The following is a 22,552-nucleotide window of genomic DNA, read 5'->3' on the forward strand; positions in this document are numbered from 1 at the left end:
AGGAAGCACTCGCTGTTTCCTTTGGGGCTCCACAGAATACAAAAGACACACAGGTCTGGGCAGTGAACTGGACAGATGTCTGAGTTACTGGGGTGCTTTGTGAGTTGCAAATGAACATGATATCCTTGAGTGGTTTGTTTACTGACCCGATGCCAAACAGGTTCCCCCCCTGTGCTAGTGGTGGTGGGTCCTGGGGATCTGCCTGGGGCATGGGCTGTGTCTGTGTTTTCCCTGCACAAGGAAATAAGGTGCCATTTGTTTCTGCTCACCCACAGAGCCAATTCATGTCTAAATTCCAGATTATCATGAAAACAAGTGCATTAAAGATTTGGGGTTTTTTTGGGAGGGGGAGAGAAGTTAGCTGCCTAATTAACAGAGACCATTAATTAGTGAGCTGCATGTAAAGTGAAACAAGTAATACAGGCTTTGTGGAATTTTCAGAGTCTACATTACAGTCAAGAGGCATAAAAGCACTTGGGGAAAAAAAATCACAAGCTGATGGGGTTCAGTGCTTAAAAGATACAGGCAAGCCTGTAGCTAGATGAAACCTGAATTTGTCTTGGGGAACAAAGAGGGTTCATTTTAAGGACAGAGTATGAGACTTACATGGAGAATTTTGCTGCTGCCTTATTCAGAAGGCACAGGAAAAAATATCAGCTAAAGGTGATGGAGCCAAGTTGCTAGGTGCTGAGTGTCAAACAGCAAGAAAATGTATGTGTAAAACATGTAAAATAGCAGCAGACAAAATGATGATCACAAAGGCTCTCTCTGAAAGAAAACAGGATATAATGGGGCTGGTTTGGAAAAGCAGTTTTGTCCAGTTTTGTGCCTGCAATTTTAGATGAACTCCTGATGCCAAAGCATCTTTATGGCCACATTTCATGCACTTAGATGATCAGCTACCCAGCTTTTACTGCCAATGAGGTCGATTTCCATGGGTCTGATATCATGTACCGTTCTTCACAAGGTGTAACACCACAGCCAAGCAGTGTCCCCAAGTCAACTGGACTCTCTGTGCAAGTACAACCTGGCAGGCACGAGGATGTCCCCACTGCTGCCCAAGCCCCTGTCTGTGCTGCCTAATTACTGGAGATAACAAGCTGTTATCTTCAGATACGAGGGCACAAATTTGTGGCTTGTGCATGTACTAATGAAGCCCAGAGAAATGTTGGTAGTGTTTTGTGTGTTGTTGGGGTCCCTGTTTCAGCCTCAGCTGTAAAAAACAATACATCACAGAAATTTACACTCTTTAGGTGTGGATCTGTGGCACTAAAGTTTATGTCAGGCAGGATAACAGGAGATCAGCATCTCCAAAGTGTTACTTTCCAGGGTAAAAGTGCTCGTCTGGGAGGGCAGAAGGGTGCAGGAAAGTACCTGCCTGGAGAACACTGTTCTTCAGTTGCAGCTTTGCAGACTCTTGAGTCTTACAGTTTCTGGAAAGCCTTTCAGAAGTAAACTCAAAACGTTGACTCACTGCTTCAGAGACAGCAAGAGCTGCAGTCCAGGATGATCTGGTAAGCCAACTCATGTGCTTGACCACTCACTTGGCCTCACATTATCCTCATTCACACTTGGTTTTGCTCCCTTCACGTAATCACTTCAACCTTTGATGTTCGTGCACTAAATAGTACCCTAAGGTCTGGCATCAAGTTGCTCTCTGTATTTAATACTGGTTCTGTTTTAGGCCCCTCACTATGAGAGGATCATTGAGTTGCTGGAACACGTCCAGACAACATCTTGTACTGGGGTTAGATGAATCTTGTAGGTCCCTTCTAACTGAAATGTCTATTCTATTCTATTCTATTCTATTCTATTCTATTCTATTCTATTCTATTCTATTCTATTCTATTCTATTCTATTCTATTCTATTCTATTCCATTCCTTTTTTGTGTGGAGTTTTTTTTTGAGGGATGTCCATCCTGTAGGACTTATCTGGTGTTTTCCAGGGGCTGTAGTGAATAGGAAGAGTGGACAGTCCTAGAGACTAAACTGAGTGTTTTAGGTGTATGCAGCAGGCTGTTCCTGTACAGACAGGCTTGAGGTGGGATGATGGAGAACACGGTTTTTAGAGCAAGACAAAAATGGGGAAAATTGAGGTGAACTCTGTGCCTTCTCCTGGGTCAACTTTGCTAAAACAGTCTTGTACCAGGATTAGCCTCTGTGAGAAGACACATCCTAGGAGTTTAACCCAGGTGAATAAGGAACAATTCAGGGCTTGAAGAAGTTAAAAAAAGTGAAGAGTGCTGAGGTTTGATGATGGAAATTCATTAGCTCCCGGCTGAATAAGTAACTATGATTCTCTTTTAACGAAAGAGCTGTGCCAGCTTGCAGAGGAGCAGATGTGCACACAAGATGGATAGTTTCAAACAGTCAAAACACCGGTTTGGGGTTGATTTTTTTATACTTTAGTGATTATCTTTTTTCATCTAAAATAAATCCAGATTGTGCATAGTCTGGAAAACAAAATAACAATATTTGGAGAGTGGGAGTGTTTATTTAACAGGTGGCTTATTTAGCAAATGGGTTACTCTTATAAAAATAATATTCCTGTAGTATTCCACAGCAGTGATTCAGAACATATGAGAGCAGGAAGGCATTTTTGGGGGTTATTACTTTATGTGGGCTTGGGTTAGGTTGGTTTAATTAAGAACATCTGTGGGAGTGCTTTGCTAAGTGCATTTGCATGTATTATTGACTCAAGAGTTGGGTGCTGCATCTTGGAGAGCAGTCACCTCCTCCTCTTTGGGAAGGTAGGCAACAAGACAAGGTATGTTTGCAGGGACACTGCTGCTGCAGAGCCCTGTGTTGGCAGAATGGGTGGCCCCTGGGCTTCAGCCCACTCATTTGAGGGACACACAAACCCGTCAGCTCTATTTCCAGCTGGCACAGGATACCTATCCTGAAACATGGATTTGACACTATTGGTATTCCCTATACAGGATGGCATTACTATGCAGGATGTTCCCTATAAGAGGCTGTTATAGGAACTTATCCTGGAGAGGGGAATAAAGGGGAAGCAGCATGGTGCTGAAGGTGGAGGGCAGGAGCTGAGCAGTGGGCAGGCAGTACTTTTCCTTAGGCTCATTTGATGATCCCTGTAGTCCAGGCTGAGCCATCCTTGAGAAGCAGTTCTTTGCCCCTTGGTTACCAATCACCGAATCACGGGTTGGAAGGGACCTCGAAAGCTCATTCAATCCACCCCCCTGCCAGGGCAGCACCACCTAGAGCAGGGCACACAGGAACTCATCCAGCTGGGTTGGGATGTCTCCAGAGAAGGAGCCTCCACAGCCCATCTGGGCGGCCCCTGCCAGGGCTCCCTCATCTCAACAGGGAACAAGTTTTAGCTTGTTTCTTTGGAACCTCTTCTGTTCCAGCTTGTACCCATTGCCCCTTTTCCTGTCATTGGCCATCATTGAGCACAGCCTGGCTCCATCCTCCTGACACCCACCCTTTGTGTATTTGTAACCATGAACGAGCTCACCCCTCAGGCTCCTCCAAGCCCTAGAGCCCCAACTTCCTCAGCCTTTCGTCACAAGGGAGATGCTCCACTCCAACATCTTTGTGTCCCTGTGCTGAACTCTCTCCAGCAGCTCCCTGTCCTTGAACTGAGGGGCTCAGACCAATTTTCACACCTAAGCTCTGCCAAGTGATCTGGGTTGGCAGAAATACCGGTGCCTCCCATGCTTGGTGTCAAAGAGCAGGCAGAGGGCAGAGCAGCCCCTGGCAAGAGGCAGGAGCTGCCCTGTCAGCCTGTGGCAAGGCACCTGACCACAGCCACCCCTGGGGACACAGCTGCTTCTGTTACCACACATGTTCCAACACAGACCAAATACCTGTGCTGTAGAAGCCTTGCACACTGGGTGGGGATTTGATCTGTGAGCTATTGCAGTAGCAATATTTTGAATAGCAGAAGGATAATTACAGCTAGATTTGGCTGACTACCTCCACAGGGCTTGGCTTTTGTTTTCAGACCCCGTCTCTCTACATTTAGCAAATAAGAAAATGACTCTGTGGGCTGGGTTTTTTTCCCTATTCTTGTTTCAGTCTTATTAACCCTTGCAAAGGCTATACTAAGTAGCTAGCTTGGTACTGAAGAGTACCCACACCATGAACTGATAGAGGTGTGTGCTTTGTCGGTGGAGGGTGGGAAGGGTTTTTATTCCAAAATATTTTTAACTTACTGGAATACTGAAGCACTTTTGACAACTCCCAGGTTTTGCCAACAGCGTGAGCATTAAATAGAAATGCCTGTGATGACAGAAATCACAGACACAAGAACTTAAAGTCACTAATAAATTGTAACAGCCCTAATTCTTGCAATTCATTTTAAGAGTCCATCACAATATTTACCACTGTTATCTGCCATTTACAGTAATGTTGCCATGATTTTGGGGTGGGGGACAAATTAGAAATTGAGAGAGTGTTGAGGCAAGGGGGAAGGTTGGTTTGAGCTTTGCCCAAATTGGCCAAACTGTCAGTGCTTCGGAAGGAGATCTGTACTAAAGGGGCCAGCCAGAGATGAAGAGCCCGACAGTAACCACTCTGCGTGTTGCCACACAGTAAAAGCATCACTTTTCCCACAAGCATCAACTTGTTGAGGAAGCAAATAAAATGAAAGTTGTGTTTTTAGAGATCAGAGTTGATCAGAAACATGAACACTTTGGATACTCGGGGGAGATGCTGCGCTCTCCTTAGGGCTCTCAGCTGAGGACCAAGCCAAGCCTGCAAAACCTGCAGGAAACCCCTGTCCCTTTCCATCCAGTGCCAGGGCAGCCACCACAAACCTGCCCAGAGCCCTGCACACATTTGAACCCACGGCAGAAACACTTCAGTCAAAGCTTCTCTCCTCCCTCCTGCTGTTCATTAACCTTTATGGGGATGCTAATTCTGTATTCCATATGCAAGGACAAAGCCCTTAGCTGATTTCTTTTCAGAAAAACTGTCTTATCTCAAGTGTCCTGGAGAAACAGGGTGCCAGAAGCAGTGCTCGGTGCCTCTCGAGCGGCGCTGCTGCCGCCTCTCTCCCCGAGGAGCCGGTGCTACCCCGAGGTGGGAGTGACAGCGCTGGGCAGCCAGTCACTGCGGCTGATTAACTCAGGGAAACTAATGTCTTAAATGTACTCCCTTACGCTGTGGCCTTTTGCAAAAAGGTGCTTAAGGCACTGAAACAAAGACCAAGACACTTACTGAAACTCCCATGACCGAAATTAATGTAATGGAAAATCTCAGGTATCTTTTCCACTACGTGTCTCAGAGCAGAGGAGGAAAAGCAGCTCTCAGACATTTCTGCTCTGCCTCATCGATATAAAGCAATGCCTGGATGGAAAGGCTCCATCCCTGTACCCCATGCTCGAGGATGGCAGCGTGTATGCCCCCAGCTTGCACACAGTGGTTCCAAAAGTGTGGCTTGCACACTCGTGCCCACAGTGGTTCCAAGAGGCTGATGCAAACGTTCCAGAACTAAGCTTCCAACGTCTGTGTCCAGGATGCCTTGGTAGCTTAGTTTTGCACTCCCTGAGAGCAATGAGAGGTGCCTGGCCTGGCCTGAGCAAAGTGCTCCATGTCTGGGATGGCTGAGGCTGCAGGGAGCAGCTCACAGTAAGGGGCCTGTCCCTATGCTCTGTCTCACTGGTGCTCATAACCAGGAAGGGTATAAGGAAGGATACGTACACCTATCTTGCTAAAAGTAACTTAGAAATGGTTCATGGGGGCTTGAATCCTTGTAAGGATCCACACATCCTTCCTGCCACAGAAACAGTGGCAGCTGAGGTTCATTGCTCCCCTGGCCCAAACTCCCAGGCTCTCTGTTTGTAAAAGCTTGGGGAGTGTGTGCGTGTGTGTGTGTGTGTGTGTAACTTACTCCAAAGTTAACTTTTCTTTCTCCCCCCGTTGCAGTAACTGGCAAAAGGTCAAGGTTAATGCAGAGAAGAGTGAATTTGAAGTTCCATGGAAGAACAACCCAATGCTTTTAAGCAATTCTCTTAAATGAGAGGGGAAAACCAGTTCCTTTAACATTTTAAAGCTTTCGTAGCCTAATGAACCGTGCTACCTCCTGCAGCTCCTGCAGAGCCCAAACTCCTGTGAGAAGCTGTCTCATTAGGCTGAGGCGGGAGCTGCCTGCACGGCTGCTCCCGGGGATGCTTCGCCTCTCCCGCCCACGACCTGGGGCCTCTACCTGAAGTGACACGGCACAAATGTTAAGCACATCTAAATGGCTGCGCCTCCCACCGTAAATTAGGTGCCCCTAGAAGAGGAGAGTCTATTTCCTTCAAGAAAAAAAAAACCCAATAAGGCAGGCAGAGGGGAGAAATGCCACGTCGCCGTTAGACAGCGGCCAGAGGAGAAGGCTGCTGCTGTTCAAGCACATCTTTAAGGTCTATTCCCACTTGTGGGTCACATTTAAGTCGCTGTCATCGAGGCTGCTGGGAGTTACATGCTTATGACTCTAACGGTTTTGATGAGTGGAAAAGCTGATGTTATTGCACAGAAATTGCACCGCGTAACGTGCAAATTGTTTTGGTTTTGGCTGGGAAAACATAAAGAGAAAGATGGATGTGCATTAGGGGAGAACAGATTTCACCCTCTGGATACCAAATATAAAATACATCATCATTACAGGCATTCTTTTAACTGGCAGCTTTTCCTTTTTTTAAAAGAAGAGTAGTGGAGGAATAATGAGCACTTTCAGATTTGGCAGAGAAGGGGGATATTCCTGTGGCTGCAGTGGCCAGAGCAGCACAGCACCACACCGTCTCTTCCTCCCCCAGCTTTGAATTCTGGCTCCCTGCTCACATGTAATTTATTCTGCTAATGGGGGTAAGGTTTGCCTGCTGTCTAGCTGCCCTGGGGCTCAGGCAATGAAAGGGACTGCTGTGCTGTTTTTCATTGCTGTTTGCAGATGGGCTCGAGGTTCATTGTGTGGGAGAACCAATTCCTCTGCTCTACCTGTGGGGAGAGAGGGAAGGAGAAGGTTCCTCTTGCATTTCTCCAGGCACTCTGATGGCTGTTGGCATAAATTAAAGAAAACCCTGAGGGTTGATTCTGGCAGGCAGGAGTTTCCCAGACAACAGCATGTAGCTGATGCAGAGGGGCTTGTGACCCCTGTGCATCACCCAGCAGTCCCCCGGCACAGGAGCCCTCCTGGGAGGAGACCCAATGCCCTCACTGCGGCTCCATTCGAGGTGAGAATGAAGCAGCCAGAGCAGGGTGGGAACTGGTCCCCAGCTCATCGTGTAATGCAGATTTACACCTTACTGAGGGAAGGGAAAGTTTATTGTGCCTTAAAATATGAATGACTGAAAGCTCAGTTTATGGGAGGTGGCAAATATGCTGATCTCTACGTTTTTAAACACAGGCATTTTCAAATATAAAGGAACCTTTGAGCTCTTCATGAATTAGGCATAAAGTAGGCAGCAAGTGATATGAACAAACAGGTATGTGCTCAATCCTGAAGGTGCCCTGGTAAAAACCTCCCTTCTCATTGCCGATACAAAGTTTTTGGAGCAGGGTTTTTGGAGGGTCCCTTCCAGTTTATCCTGAGACCCTGGTTCCATTGCCTTGACCTGGCTGTTTTCAGCTGTGCTATGGACTTTTCCAGTGGCAAAATGAGCTCCTTCCCTTGCCCTCAGTGCTCAGCGAGGCTCTTTTCTTTTCTTTTTCTTTTCTGCAGAGAAACAAACTCTTCCTTGGCAGGCTATGAAGCACGGGTTATTTACCTCCAGACTGGGCACAAGTCTGGTCCAGTCCTAGAAGTAAATGCATATTTAGTCTTTAAGGCATATTGATTATTCATCTAAATAGATATTTTTGTACACACTTTTTTTTAATAGCACAGTTATGTGGAGTCAATGGAGATTTTGGTAGGCATAACGTTTACCATTGTCTGTCTAGAGTTAGCTCTTGAAAATGTGCAAAAATGCAGTTTTTACTGGTGATGGACTTTAACACTCCTGTATCTTAAAAACACCACGGTTTCTAAAAAAAAGATAGTATCTATATCTCGAACAGCTTAAAAAAAGCCATCTAGCTCTGAAGGGATTCACTTCCTGCCAAGTTACAAACCCTCGAGAAACTGCATTTGTTCAAGAAGTTGTGAGACATCCTTTAATTCAGTATTAGCATGATATCACGACCAGCAACTGTATAATCAGAGCATTGCTGCTCCCGTGTCCGTCACCGGCGCAACAGTAACTGCAGACCTGAGTTATTGCACAAGCAGGAGCTTACACTGTTATGGACTTTGGGCATTCCAATGTGGACCACAACCTCGATATAGATATCCAGTTATACTGCTTGGAGCTAAGCCATTTATTTTTCATGTCTGAAAGGTGGGAATAAATATAATAGTGTTTGCCCAACGGATATGAACAGTATAGGTTAATCCTTTGAAGCAGCATTAAACAGTTGCCTAAAGCAAATGCACTCCACAAATGAGAGGGCAGGAGGCTGAGTAGGTTTCGTAAAGTGTGGCAGCATTCAGTCTGCAGCACTCCCTGACTGGGGGGAGATGCCCCAAAAGGCCCAGCTTGTACAATCACCAGTTCACTGCACAGAACAGATTCAACCAAGAACCCAGGTTCTTTATTTGACCAACACCGCCTACGGCTCCACTCCTGCCAGAATTAAGGTCGTTGGGCTCTACGGGCTACATCTGGTGAATTAGCCAGCGTGTAAAATCAAGCATGGCTCTGCCTCTTTGGAGGGGTGGGTGGGCAGAGCCTGGGGAGCAGCCCTCGGGGCACTCACCCTGGGGACAGGGCGGGCAGCGCGCGCAGCCCCAGCGCGCCTCGCGCACACGCAGACACATGGCCACTGCTGCACACGCAGCTCTGGCTCACATTAAATACCTATTTCACCTACAGAAATGCCATTGGAAACCAGAAATGTTGGCGGGGTTGGCTTTTTTTCCCCCTCTCACTACTTGTTTTTTGGTCTCAACGATAATTCCAGCCTCTCAAATTCAAGCGACCACTCAGAGGTGAGCCTGTCTCGTCCGTATTACCCAGTGGCTCTACCTGGTGTGATTGCAAACAGCCACGATTTCTTTTTTTTCCCCTCATATTTAATAAAACCGATGCTCATTCTATTCTGTTGCTGGGAATATCAGGGTCCAGATAGCAAGAATCACTGTGATGAAATATATCAGTGAAATAGATAATTTGATCCAGCCACAGCATAGAAACGTGTCTCAATTTTGTGTGAGACGAGGCATATGAGTTGGGCTATGCACATCCTTTTTTCTTTCTTCATAAAACTGTACTGACATGGTATTTTCTGCAGCAGCACCACTGTTCCTAGTGAGCAGATTCTAAAACATAGCACTTTAAAGCTGCAATACAAGAGGGATCAGAGTATCAGGCCTGTGTATAGCATAGTTTGAACTGGGTTTAGACCGTTTCCTTAAAGAATGAGTTTTGTCATGTTATTCAGGGTTTTAGAAACGCCACATTTCTGAAAAGGGTAACTGCTCAGCACAGGGCTGAGACCCTCCGGTAGGAACAGCACGGTCTGTCGCTGAAGGCACGCAGGGCAACAGCACGTTGCCACCTTATGGAGTCAACATCTTTCTGTGTATACCCTTTGTCGGTAGCACCACCAGACTCCCTGCGTGTCCTGTCAGCACGTTAGCATGGGACAGCAGCTGTTGAGAGCAGCAAAACTCAGGAGTCTGCCTTTTCAGAAGCACCTGAGCCGAGTGTGGGACTGCTGAGTATGCACAGTGCTCATCTGGTACCGCTCGCTACAAAAACCTATCGTTAGCGAAAAACCGTTGCAGTGTAATAACTGTGTGGCCTACTGGAGTTCACATACCAACCAGGGGAATAATAACGTCCATAATGGTTTTATTATTCTTGTCATCAGTATTTGTTTTGCGAGCAACTCAAGATCTGTGGGGGTCACCGGGAGATCTTGCGTTCGAGGGCTGTTGGCTGCAGCCACGTCTCGACAATTTACACAGTTGGCACTTTAAAATTCAGCTGTAAACTGTGACCAGAGTTTTCCCTTAATGCTGTCTGGGGCTGTTTAAAAAAACACCAAAGTTTTTGGTGATATATATGCCATTTTGAAACTTAATCCTTCACCGAGTGCAATGAGAGCATTGTCCTGATATACTGCAGTAGTAGGAAACGGCACGTGAGGACCTGACTGCTGTGGGAAGCTGTTTGTACAGTGTTAGTGCATCAGCAATGAAGTCCTGTCCATAAAGATGACTCTATCATGGATGGCGACATGCGCTTGAGTACAGTTGTTGGAGCAACCTCCTTTTAATATATATATATATATATATGTATTTTATATATATATGTATGTATATATATAAAATTCTGCTTGATACTTCCTGTATTTTCAGATATCTAGTATTTAAAAGCATCCTTCATCATTGCTAAAGTAGCCAAACCAGTACAAAATTAAGTGCAAGAAAAATACCGATTCACAGAGTTTTTGCCAGTAAATACAAAAGGGACTACTGGGCTTCTCACATTTACAGCCATCTAGGAATTTGGGCTTAGAATGACTAAGGGAAACGTTCCTACATTCACAAGATGTCTCAAAATAATTTGCTTACTGTCTTGTAATGGGAAAACTTGTTCTTACAGAGATCGCCCACTGGTTAGTGGAGGCAGATGGGAAAGATGACAAGGAGCTGGTGCTGTCCTTGAGAGGTTGCCTAAAGACCTGTGTCTGAAGCAGTCTGATGGCCCCCTGGAGATGGGAGAGGAGTTTTTTTTCCTTTTAGCCAATAGCACCTTTGTCCTCGACTAGAGATTTCTTACGCTCAAAAGGATGCTTTAGCCTTTCCCAGAACACATTCCAGATTTGTTGGAGAGGAAGAGGGAAGTAGTGTTTGATGAAGGCACACCCATGCTGAGTTTGCAGGAAAAAGGAAAGAGAACAGAAAGCAGAGTACTGCACAATGCAGTTATAATACAAGGCTCATTCTTGAAACCTGAATATCATGCTAGAAGAAAATCTAGATATGTGTAATATTCTGAAGAGATATTTTGAAGGCAATATTATTGGGTTTTGTTTTTTAATCAAAAAAAGAAAAGACATTTCTGAGTAAATGTGGATAGAATGTTATTTGAGAAGGGAACTGAGTGTTTGTATTGCAGCCTTAAAGAAGCACATTTTTACTGCAATATTGGGTTGTTGTTTGTTGGTTTTTTTTCTGTAAACTACGGTCTGCAACTCGGCAGACCATGACTGAATGCTTTTGAAAACTTGGTAGATTACAAACATGAAATCACAATTAATATCCTCTAAAAGTAATTTCAGAGCTTTCACGTCTTAAAAAAAGGACAATGTGTACTGCTTCACAAGGTAATGCAGCTAATCAAAAAAAGGAGTAGAATTAAAGTATTTACATAATGAGCAATTCTACAGAAGGCGATCATCCCCATGTAAGCACTGCTGATTATATCCCACGCTGCTTTTAACAAACTCTACCAGATTGGATCCAGTCATCAGCACTTTCAGAGAATCCTTAAAAGCCTTTTATGGGTCTTTACACTTAGTGCAGAATGATGTTCTTCAGGTAGAATATGCTGGTGAGGGAGGACAGTGTCAACACAAGGTACCAGCAGGAGAAGAGGACTTCGGCGTCACCAGTGATCCCGTACTGGGCCGTACTGGGAGCTGCAAAGAGAAGAAAGAGGGGTTAAGTGAAAAGTTCCGCTCTAGGACTCTTGATTTCTTAGTTTTCATTAATTCTTCTCAGATAACTATCAGGGCAGCAAAAGTATTCTTGTGAAAACTGGAGAGGATGCTGCAGAGTAGCCAAGCCCTCCTGCTACACCAGGCGGTGAACACTGCTGCTTGTTTTAAGAGAGGATGAATCATTATTAAGGCCAGCATTTAAAAATGTGAGTACTTAACATCAGATGAGGGCTTTGTGTTTAAACATCTGAATAATTTATCTGTTTTCATGTTACTGAGCATTAAGATCCTCACTGAAGTCAATGAGAGGCGAATATATTCATCCCTGTAGGAAAACAGCTCATTTTCTGCCCAACTTTAGCAGTCAAAGTTTGACAATCCTGCTTAGCCAAAGACATTTGTGTTTATTTTCGGTCTCTTTGAAGAAATTGTATTTGCTTGCTTAACACAAAGTCTTTCTCAAATTCCTGAGTAAATATTACAGTAAATGCATGAAAAGAGAGCTAAAATATAAGAAAAATGGTGTAGAGAAACAAATGAGGAGACAACCATTTGCAGCAGTCAGGAGTGGGCTGACTGCAGGCTGTCCCAATGGTAGTGTGCGAGCAGATTTGTCCAGAAGCTGACCATCTGGGGCTTGGAGGAAGGACAATGACCTGTTACCTCCCCTTGCACTGAGTCAAAGCACCCAGGATGATGCTCTCGGGCTACTGGGCTGCAAAACGAACGTTGCAGGCACACTTTGGCTGGCCCATTTCTGTACAAAATTTATCTCAAATCAAATGTTTTTCATTTCTGTGGTGCACTAAACCCTCAAGTCTTACAGTCATACGCAGCATCCTGTGCTCTTCTGGTGGCCAGTGGTACCAAAGGTTTTGCTTTCCAGGCTATATAGATGATTGTAAGACACTAAATCTATGCAAGTCTTGCAAGGAGTGCCATTTCTTCAAGCAGGCATTGCTTGTATCAGTGGCATCTTTTTTAGATACAAGTTACAGAACTTGCTCTTTCGACTAGGCTGACCCTGTGTCTGCCAGAAGCGTGGAATGAGACTGTCTGGCGGATGCTGAGCAAGACTGAGCCAGATTGCTGCCTGCATCCTGGTGCTCAAGGCCCTTTTCCTTGCAGAGGACAGAGAAGTCAGAGGAGCTATTACAAAGTCGTGCAGCTGAGGTGCTGAGGGCCATGAGTTAGTGGTGGGCTTGGCAGGATGAGGGGAGGGCTTGGGCTTCGTGAGCTTAAAGGGCTTTTCCAACCAAAACGATTCTAGGATGTCGCTTGGCAGGGTTGGTGCCCGGTGTCTGGCTTGCATAGAACGCTCCTCCAGCCTCCCCCAGGACGAGCGACGATAATGAAGCAACAGAAGGGATTTGACTAACATCGCAGCCTGTCTGGAGGAGGACGAGAGACTACAGCAGTCACCCAAGAAAATACAGTAAGCCTGGGGTTTCACCATATCCTGTTTGCAGTCTCCTCAGTTTCAAGCCTTATCCAGTCCAAATATGGAGACACAAACGTCTCTTTCTACACAGAAATCTGTGCTATGTGCTGTCGGGTCCATTTTCAACGTATGACATTTTATTTGGCGCAGAGCACGTGCTAAAACCAACAGTCAATGATTTCCACCCCTTACCCCCATGCAGAAAGGTTCATATAGTAAAAACCAAAAATTACAAGCTGAAGGTTGATTTTTTGAAGCTTAGTTTAGCGACTTATGACCATGACTCACAGCAGGACAGGGCACTCTCTCTCCTCCTGGTGTTAAAAAGGAACTTTCTGTGATAAGTCAGTGTGACAAATCAACATTTAATTTATTGCAAAAGCCAGGCTAGCAGGCTGAAGCACAGCGTAGGTGGTATTTCATTTTATCATATTAAAAGAGTTTCCCCAACATAAAGATAATTTGAACTATGGTGGCTATAAAAGCGAGTGGGAAATTATGTAAATCTGATTTCCTGCATATGAACCAGTGCTATCTTTCTAAAGCTTATTAAATCATATCTGGATTGTTTCAGCACAAAGGTACTAGGTGAATTAATGGGGGAAAAAATACATAGACTTGAGTAGATAATAGAAAAGAGTTATGGTTCCCAAAGCTGGCAGCCAGAAGCATTCTGTGTGAAAGAAACCTGAAGCAGAAGCAAATCTGGGCAAGTTTAAGCCACTGGACTCTGCTGAATTTGAATTCAACTGCCTCGAGGGCTGAGTTCATGTGGCACAGGGAGGTGCAGGATGCCAAACGAGTGCAGGGGCTGGTTTTGCTGGTCCATGGGCTGTAGATTAGCCCTGTTTGGTCCCACCCTGTCCCACACCTCACCCCTCCAAGGAGCTAGCTGATGCTATGGCTGGGTCTGACAAACAAGATTTCAGTTCAAAAAACCCATGTAACAAGTTCTCTGAGTTTCTTTAAACCTGCTTCTTTAGCATTACAATAAAGAATGAAATCCAGCTGTGCTGCACTGCTTCCAGAGTCACTGGGACCCATGCTCTGAAAGAGCTTCAGCAAAACGTAACATTATTCTCCAGCCCCTCTAATACCTGTTCTGATTCCTCAGATTCCTTTAAAGAGGGCAATTTGGTGTGAGCCAGCTGTCATTAGGGTCTGCTGATTAGCACCTTCTGGGTGTAAGCTTACTCAGTGAGACCTGCAGTGGCATTTGCCATAGAAAACCAAAATAAGCCCAGAGCTGTTAACACTTGCGTCAGCACGGCCCCAAGAGTCCCCCTGAACAAAGAAATTGCATTGTGGAAATAGCTTCAAAATTTGTGGCTTGACAACAGACAAACTGATCAGAAATGCATTTTGAAGAGCTTTTTTTGGAGCTATGTGCTGTAGGCTTACAAAGCCCCGCTACCTGGGCTGGTAGCTGGAAAACATTTGCCATCAGGACCATCAGTTCGGTGCATCTTCAAGCCTCTACTACGGTGGAAAGAGCCTGACTGTTTCTCAGATTTGAATAGCCTCCTTTTATAATTAGCAGTCCAAACCAGAGCAGCCTCTGGAAAGCTCAGCTGGCAGAACGGGGCAGGATGCTGCCTGTGTGCTGGGCTGGGGAGCACCTGCATATCTCAGGTGCGATGGATGGCCACTTAACGACTGCCAAGGTCTCACCAGGTCATTACCATGCCTCTCAACTTCAATTTGACTTCTGGAACTCTCCAAGTGTCTCTAGTCTCCAAAGTGAATTTATAAGCAGATGCCCCTCTCTGGCGGTTGGTGGCAAATGGGTTCCATCAATTACAGTGTCACGGTGAGGCTGCTGGGTGGCATATGGCTCAAAATGCTCTGCTTGGCTCTTAACAGTTTGTACAAATTAGTGAGCTTCTGCAGCCCTTTTCCACCTCAGCATTTTGATTAACTTTTCCTGTGGCTGCCTGATTGTTTTGCCAGCAAAGTAAAACTTTGCTCCCAAAAGTTAACAAAATTCCATGGGTCTTTTGTGGTGTTTTACAAACTCTTAAAAAGTAAACAAACTGACTTTTAAAATGTAAAGATTCTTAGGGTGACCTGCTTAGTCATTCACCTAGCAAGAGTCATTGTTGCTGTTAAGTCCTCAGTTGTCCTTGCTTTCATTATCATTGCCGTGTGAAGCTCAGCAAGGTCATTTTGTACTTGGGCTGGTTGATTTTTTCATGGGGGTTTTTTGCTAGCTCTCTCTGTCAGGCTAAAAACCTTTGTTTAGGAATGAGTAGGAGAGGTTTCCACGTTCTAAAAGAGCAGCAAACTGCTGTTTTTTTACCCACTAAGATCTTGGAACTGACTGGCATTGTTTTATACAGACACACACACACACTTGCACCTGCAGTACTAATATTTGTACAGCAAGATAATGGTGGAGGTATGTGTGATTAGGCATGAAATAAAAGCATGAATTATTTGACTCTATGATTACATCTGCAGCTATCCTAGGCATTTCCATAATACCTATCACCACCACTATAATGGAGCACTCTATTTATAACTGATTTTACAGCATGTGAAGATTTGGTACACAGAGAGGAGAACAGCAGTTGGCCTGCAGAGAGGTATTTATCTGGCTAAAGACTTTCATCTAGAACAATGTCTTGGTAACTATCTGAAATGGAAACCAGGGTCAAATTGTTTGGCTCCCCCTGTGCTGATCTGGTGGTGCAAATTCAGTTCTGTGTGCAGGAGTTCAGAGAGTGGTAGTGAGACCTTAAAAACATCAACAAGTGAATTTCCATCTAGAAGAAGATCAAAAAGAGCTGGATAAAAAGTCTGACACTTGAAATATAAAGTGAGCTAGGATTTAGAATATGCAGTAAGCTCTGAACATGTCAGCTTCAGTCACCGAGGGATACTAATTTGCTTTCCTGCTATGAAATAGGGTCAGCCTGTCCCAGCTTCTCACTTCCCAGCTTCCCACTTTGGCAAGGCAGGGCAGGGTGCCAGGCAGCCTCTATGTAGGGAGGGCCCTGTTGAGTGAGGCTGGGCAGGTCCTTGGGCTTTCCCCTCTCCCAGAAAGTAGTTCTTCCCCCATGGAGCTCTGAGGGGAGCTCCATGCTCCTTGGGATTTGCAGTCATCACCTGCCTGTGGAGAACTGTATCCAGCAGCAGGTTACAGAAGTGGGTTTTGTGTGCATGTGTTGCCCCGTGTCCTTTTGAGAGCCATCAGGCTCCTCTAATTCCCTCATACGTTGAAACTGCCTATGAGGCTGTGCAAGTGGGTGCTCTTGTTGCAGCAGGGATGGAGACAAGAGCAGAAAGTCTCTGCTCTCGTCCCCCTCTTTGCTCTGTAAGTCCCTGTGCTACTAGTTACGGATAAAAGCGGGTCCACTCCTCACTTTTGGTAAGGTTGCATCTACCATCTCTCCTGGGAGCCATTTGCACGACATCACAGCCCTGCACAGGAGAAACCCGACATCACAGCCCTGCACAGGAGAAACCCCCGCTGAGGTCGGCACCCCCTCCAGGACTCCACAACCCCCGGCCAGGGCCCCCTGTGTGCATGCCACTGAAGTCCACACACCCTTATCATGCTCTCCTCCCTCCCCCCCTCCCAAATTTAGTGATTATTCCCCATAATCCTGATGTTTTCTAACAGTTAGCAGTGGTGAAAATATTGAAGCGTGCTCCTAGGGCAGATAAGATTATATTCAGACATCTCTCCTGGTGGTGAATAGAAAGGAACAAAGTAATATTATATCACTATCTCTAATTAATACAAGAGATTAGGAAAAGCACCATGATGAAACGTGCAAAGCAACATTTCCTAACACCAAGGACTGCATTAACCAGGAATAATTATAAGCTTTAATGCTGATGCCTTGTAGACAAAAGCATGGACCTCTTTAGGTTGTCTGAATAAGCAAGACTAATTCTGCTAAATGGATTATGCAGAGGGATGTTAATAAGCATTTCATTTAACCATATTCAGGTTAATGATTTATTATAGGAAAGCCTAAATAAATAGGTTTTTGGTGCAACATTTAAAATGCACAGAGAAAGGAGGAATGAACTAACTCAAGGTCAAAGGGGTAAGAAAAAAAATGACACAAAAGACTGGGCTGTCAAAAATGTGTTTTTAAAAGAAAAGATGGTAAGATAATGGGACTCAGAGGGCTCAGTGGAGTCTGGCAGACAACATCTCTAAATATTGTTACACTTGAAGTTAGTCGAGGATTTATGGCTTTGGGGGAGCGGCTCGACAGTCTATAAAGGACTGAATTAGAAAGCAATGGCTTGTGATAGGAGAAGTAATCTGCTTGGGGAGCGCTGGAACAGGCTCACAAACGCTCTGACCAAAGGAAAGTTTGTCAAGAAGAGAAACCTCACCGTGTGCCGTGGAGGCCTGGCAGGGTTGTGGAGAGCTGGATCTTGGGAGAGGAAAACCTTAAAAAGTTGTGTAAGAGTGAATCAGCAAAGGCAGGGATTTGTTTAGTCTTATGCAAATGCAATCACCCTCGAGGCTAAGTGCCTGAGACAGGAAATTTACAGTGATGGAAAATTCACCAGTGAAGTTAAATAGATAAATCTGAAGGAGGAGGCCCTTTTGAAGTGTGTGCCAGATGGAGACTTTGATTAAACAGAGCTTTGACCATGATAATAACACTTGGAAAAGGCGGATAATTGAAGTAATGCAAAGCCTTTGGACCAGGTCTGTGGGAGCTGAGAGCTGGAAGCCGTGATTCAGGAGGTCCTCTCCAGTCTGATGGTCCCCTGTCATTCATATGAATCACCCAAATTCCCTTTAATGAGACAGAAAGGCACAGCACTGCCCAGGCCAATGTCCCCAGAGCACATTTGAAATGCAAAATGCTTACATTTTAAACAAAGGCATACATGTGCAGGAGATTGTTTTCTAAAGTGATGTATGGTCAAAATGCTTTGCTTACCCCCACAAAGAAAGTCAAGTGAATGAATCAATGCAGAGCTGCTCTGTGCTGGGGAAAGGGAAACACATAGTATGTGATAGCTCATGGGGCACTGAAAAACACCTTCACTGAGTGTAGCTAACTGCTAGATGAGGTAGAGCTCAGTGTCACTGGACATGTCCTCACCTGTGTGCAGTTTCATTTTTCTCCCCAGTCCAGGAAGAGGATAATGGTGGGAACAGGCTAAGGGGCTCCCCCTCCTATAGCATCATCTACAGCAAATATGATAGTATGGTGAACAGCAAATTAACAGCTCTGCTATTGTCTCTGCAGCCATCCTCTGGGTTGCATGGGTGTAATTTTGGGTAGAATTTTACTTTTATGTATTTTCTAACTGGGAATCACTTAGCACTACTGAGACAAATACGTCTGACAGTCCTTGAGAAAGGAGACAAGACATATTGCAACTAACTCTGCCTGGCTGGATAAGGCAGAGCTGTAGAGGATAAAGTCAAACACTGTGAGGTTCTTAAGAGTGGCTTTGTCGTTCTCTGAAGATTCAGGAGATGGGACCCAACAGCCTGATGGGATTAATGAGCTGGGGGTATTGTCAGGGCTTGTTCATCAGCATCAGCATCAGGCTGATGGGGCAGCAGCTGTAAAACAAAGGGCTTGTGCTGGTTTGTTCTCTGTTTTGAATTTCAATGAATAATGTGGGGTTTGAGGTTTTTTTTGTCTTAAAAAGGGGATACAGAGAAGAAAAGATTATTGCTGCAACTGCAGAAGCAAACCCCAACCATTTGTTGCATTAAAATACTAGAGCTTAGTATTTTAAAGTACTGGAGACAGATATGCCTCCAGTAATGTTTTAAAAGTGAAATATTATCCCAGAGTGTGTTTGCATCTTTTTCTGTGTCGGCACAGGAAATAAGAAAGATGTGTTTCTTGTTTCAGTCATAAAGGTCCCAGTTGTGATATGCCTTGTATCCAATTTGAAACAGGTTATTGACACCAATTCTGACTGAGTTAAAATATAGGATATGATGTTTACAGAGCTAAAAAGAGATTCAAGCTATTGGAAAAAATAAAGATACCTGGCTCAGCCATGAGCATTTTAATTTCATAATTGTGGGGATCTTTGCCCAGGAGTCTGGGTTCCTTGGCTGTGGAAACGGGTCCAAGGAGGCAGCAGAAGTGAGATATTTGTCTCTCTGCCCTCCACGATAGTCGGAGTCACTCACACACTGACAAAGAACTCAGGCTAAGTATTGGAAACACTGGAGTACTAATTTAAAACCAGCTAAAAATTACACTTAGTAATGTAGATTTTAAGTGAGGTGATTTTTGCTTGCTTATTAATGTGGTGGGGCAGACACATTTTGCAGTTGTTCACACTAAACCTACTTAGTGAACACTTACCAGCTGCATTTCATTAAGCTTACAGAGAGAACAAAACCATCCACTGCTGGAGGCTGTTAACTATATGCAAAAGGTTTTTAAGTGTCTTAATTTCTGTTCTCAAATAACTCTCTGGAACAAAGCATCTCCCAAGTCAGCAACTTCTCAAAAGACCTTACTGCAAGCATCTCAATGTGTATGGTGTGGAGGTGGAAGTACCTCCAGCCCCTGAGGTTGGTTCACCAGCAGTGTCTGTCTCCCTTTTCTAAGCAGAGCATCCCATGCTCAGGCTGAAGAGGATGCAGTTCAGGATCTAGCCACCAGTTTATCAGTGCTGAAGTTGGAGATATGCTCCTGGGGCTGGGAGGGGCCTTGGTGAGCAGCAGCAAGGAGCAACTGTGCTCCAGGGCTGGTTGTGGTGCCAAGGGATTGTTGAATCAGGTCACTTTTAAGAGTTTCACTGTCTCCTGTTTCCTTTTCCCCATTTTCACTGCCTTGAGACCTGCCTGGGTCAACCACCTTTCAGCAGCCTCTCTCCCACTTTCAAGAGCTGTGCTAACAAATGGAACTCTAAAATTGTAGTGGGGTTTGTTTGTTTGTTTCCTAACCCTCATTTCTCCTTCCTGACAGCATCCAAAATCTATTTTCCAAATTGGCATTGACCCTTCTCGTGGAAATCTGGGTTTAAATCTGGTGATTGTTACTGTTCACAGCAAAACTCTGAATGTAGAAAGAAGAGGGCTGTTCTTTCAGAGATAAAAACACCTCTAATTTTTCGGACTTATATATGGCGAGTCCATTTGCCAGTTAATTTGTACTTTAGAAAAACTGCAGTGATTTGTTCTTATGTAAACTTACAGACAGATTGGCAAGGTTTGTACTGAGGTAGCAGAGACATGGCAGGATATCTTGTCATTCTAACTGCGTGGATGCCATGGCTGAAGAGTATTTAAGATACCAGAAAGACAATCCTCTCCAAGAAGGGAGGCATGTGGGATACCTTAGATTTAGGCACAAGATCTTGATAACTCAAACCCTCGGATATTTTTCCTGCAGGGACTAGACATCTCTATGCTCCTAAGTGTCAATGTGTGCTTTTTGGAGGGGCTCAGCATCTAGTTATTCATGACATGAGAGTACAGACGCTCTTAACATTTGCTGTTCAGTGTACATACACTCCTACATTGTTAAAAACCATGCAGTAACCCAAACTACTGCATCTGAATACTTTTAAATGTAAGATCTTTATATTGCTGCTGTTTTCACAATGGAAAGGTATTGTTAAAACTTTATTACCCAGGTGTGATTTGTTTCCAAACTTGCACTTCAGATTTTAGCATACTGTTGCCAAAAGTCCCCATTTACAGGCAATTATTGCACAGTGGTACCCAAAAATCCCTCTAGTTATTGATCACTCTAATTAGATGGTCTTGCTGTTGATCTTACTCAGCAGTGTTTGCAAGTGTGGGCTTTTCAGTGGGGGCCAGGCACGCACTTTTTTTGGTTACTCCATATTTCTGCATTTGCAGTGGATTTAGGTGAGATGAAAAACGGGCAGCAGTGATTTGGAGCACCTCGTTAACAATAGCAGCCTGAACACAAAAGCCTGGCTTGTAGATAATCAGTATAAATAATAGATTCCCCACATGCTGCTGCCTATCAAGGTATTTCTTCAAGCAAATGTCTTTGAGTATCATAAAATCAGAAAGATGGTGGTGCTCAGGGAAAGCAGACTCACTCTGATCTTTCATTTAGTGCAGACAAGCTTTTGTTGCAGCTGCAAAAACAAAACCAATTTGAAACCCTTCTGCATTGTTGTAGGGTATATCTTTAATGGAATTTCATTTAGGCACAGATAAACTTGATCATATCAAATAAAAAGGAAAAGAATCCTGCAAAAGAAAAGAATCCTTCTAAGACATTAACAGGATAAACGAGGCAGGCACTGAACACAGAGTGCCTCAGTGTTTAACAGGATAAAATAGTACAGCCCTGACATACCCAGTTTCTACTGCAAGGAGTACTTCATAATCCCAACAAGTATTTATGAGGGAAATTACTGTGAGGGAATAGCATAAAATTTGGCTTTGTATATATCATCCTTTATACTCGAGTTATCTCCAATGTCTTTTGTACAGCTGAGAAGTGCACCAGTGTTGGAACAAATAAAGTAGCTTTTAGGAACTTTTGGATGTGTACCAGCCTCAGAGGGCTGGGATGACTTTTAACAGGGGGAGTAGATATCATCCCCAGCCCTGGAATGAACCTGTGCTTAACTGGGTCACCACCACATCCCTGCCTTTAGCAGGTAAAGAAGGCAGGAGAAATCAGACAAGTGCCGTGTCTCGAGAGTAAAGCAGAGCAGGCAATGGACAGCACTGAACAGACATCTCACTATCCCTCAAAGCAGGCTGAGCCTGAACAAAACAGCTGCTCAGGACAAACAGCAGCGTGCACTGAGCCACTCACAAGCCCAAATCACCTCACCCAGGTCTCCTAGCACCGACCAGCAATACAGGGACTGCCTGAGGTGACCCGAGCTGGGATTTTAATGCAAGAATGATGGATGTGCTGTAATGAGGAGGAGCTGGATGCATTTCACAGGGCAGAATTCAAAACAAACTTAGTGACTAAAGAGAAAGCTTTTTCCCAGGAAAAAAAAAAATCAATTTAATAAGGCAAAAACCTTCAGTTTTTAACAAAAACAGCCCACTGCATGTGTACTGAAAGAACAAGAATGGACTCTGTGACAAGTCCTCAGAAGAGCATCTGTCACAACAGTGGATGAGGCAGAGTGTGCCAAGAGAAGAGCAAGAACATCTCACCTGGGAAGGAGGCTCAGAATGGCAGGACAACTCAAAACCTGACTGGGAAAGAGAGTCCTGGTAACAACCAGGGGATACACACAAAGGTTGCCCCTGAAGCAGGTAAGGGAATCATAGAATCATAGAATGGGAATGATCTGTTTGTGTCTGTAGCAGGCAGAACAAGATCAACGGGTCTAACCAGTGGTAGGTAAGAGCCAGAATGCCTATGGAGGCAAACCTAGCCCTGGGCTGCATGGAAAGGATGAGGACTCTGCACCAAAGAGCAGTGTGTACAAATATCTGTCCAAAATTACAGTGTGGATACCACATCACTTGTCTGTGGGAAGAGACCT

The 22,552-nt window shown here is 44.7% G+C and overlaps 1 protein-coding gene across 2 annotated transcripts in view; it reads right to left on the reverse strand.

The window, feature by feature from the left end:
- Positions 1-11,512: 11,512 nt before the first annotated feature.
- NEGR1 (neuronal growth regulator 1) overlaps positions 11,513-22,552 on the reverse strand; it is a 271,546-nt gene continuing 260,506 nt past the window's right edge. For both annotated transcript variants that reach the window (XM_062003657.1, XM_062003656.1), the window contains one exon: positions 11,513-11,637. In XM_062003657.1, the coding sequence (XP_061859641.1) occupies positions 11,513-11,637 (125 nt within the window). The remainder of the gene's footprint in view (positions 11,638-22,552) is intronic.

Source organism: Colius striatus, chromosome 10 (genome assembly GCF_028858725.1).
Source record: "Colius striatus isolate bColStr4 chromosome 10, bColStr4.1.hap1, whole genome shotgun sequence".
NCBI classification, from domain to species: Eukaryota; Metazoa; Chordata; class Aves; order Coliiformes; family Coliidae; genus Colius; species Colius striatus.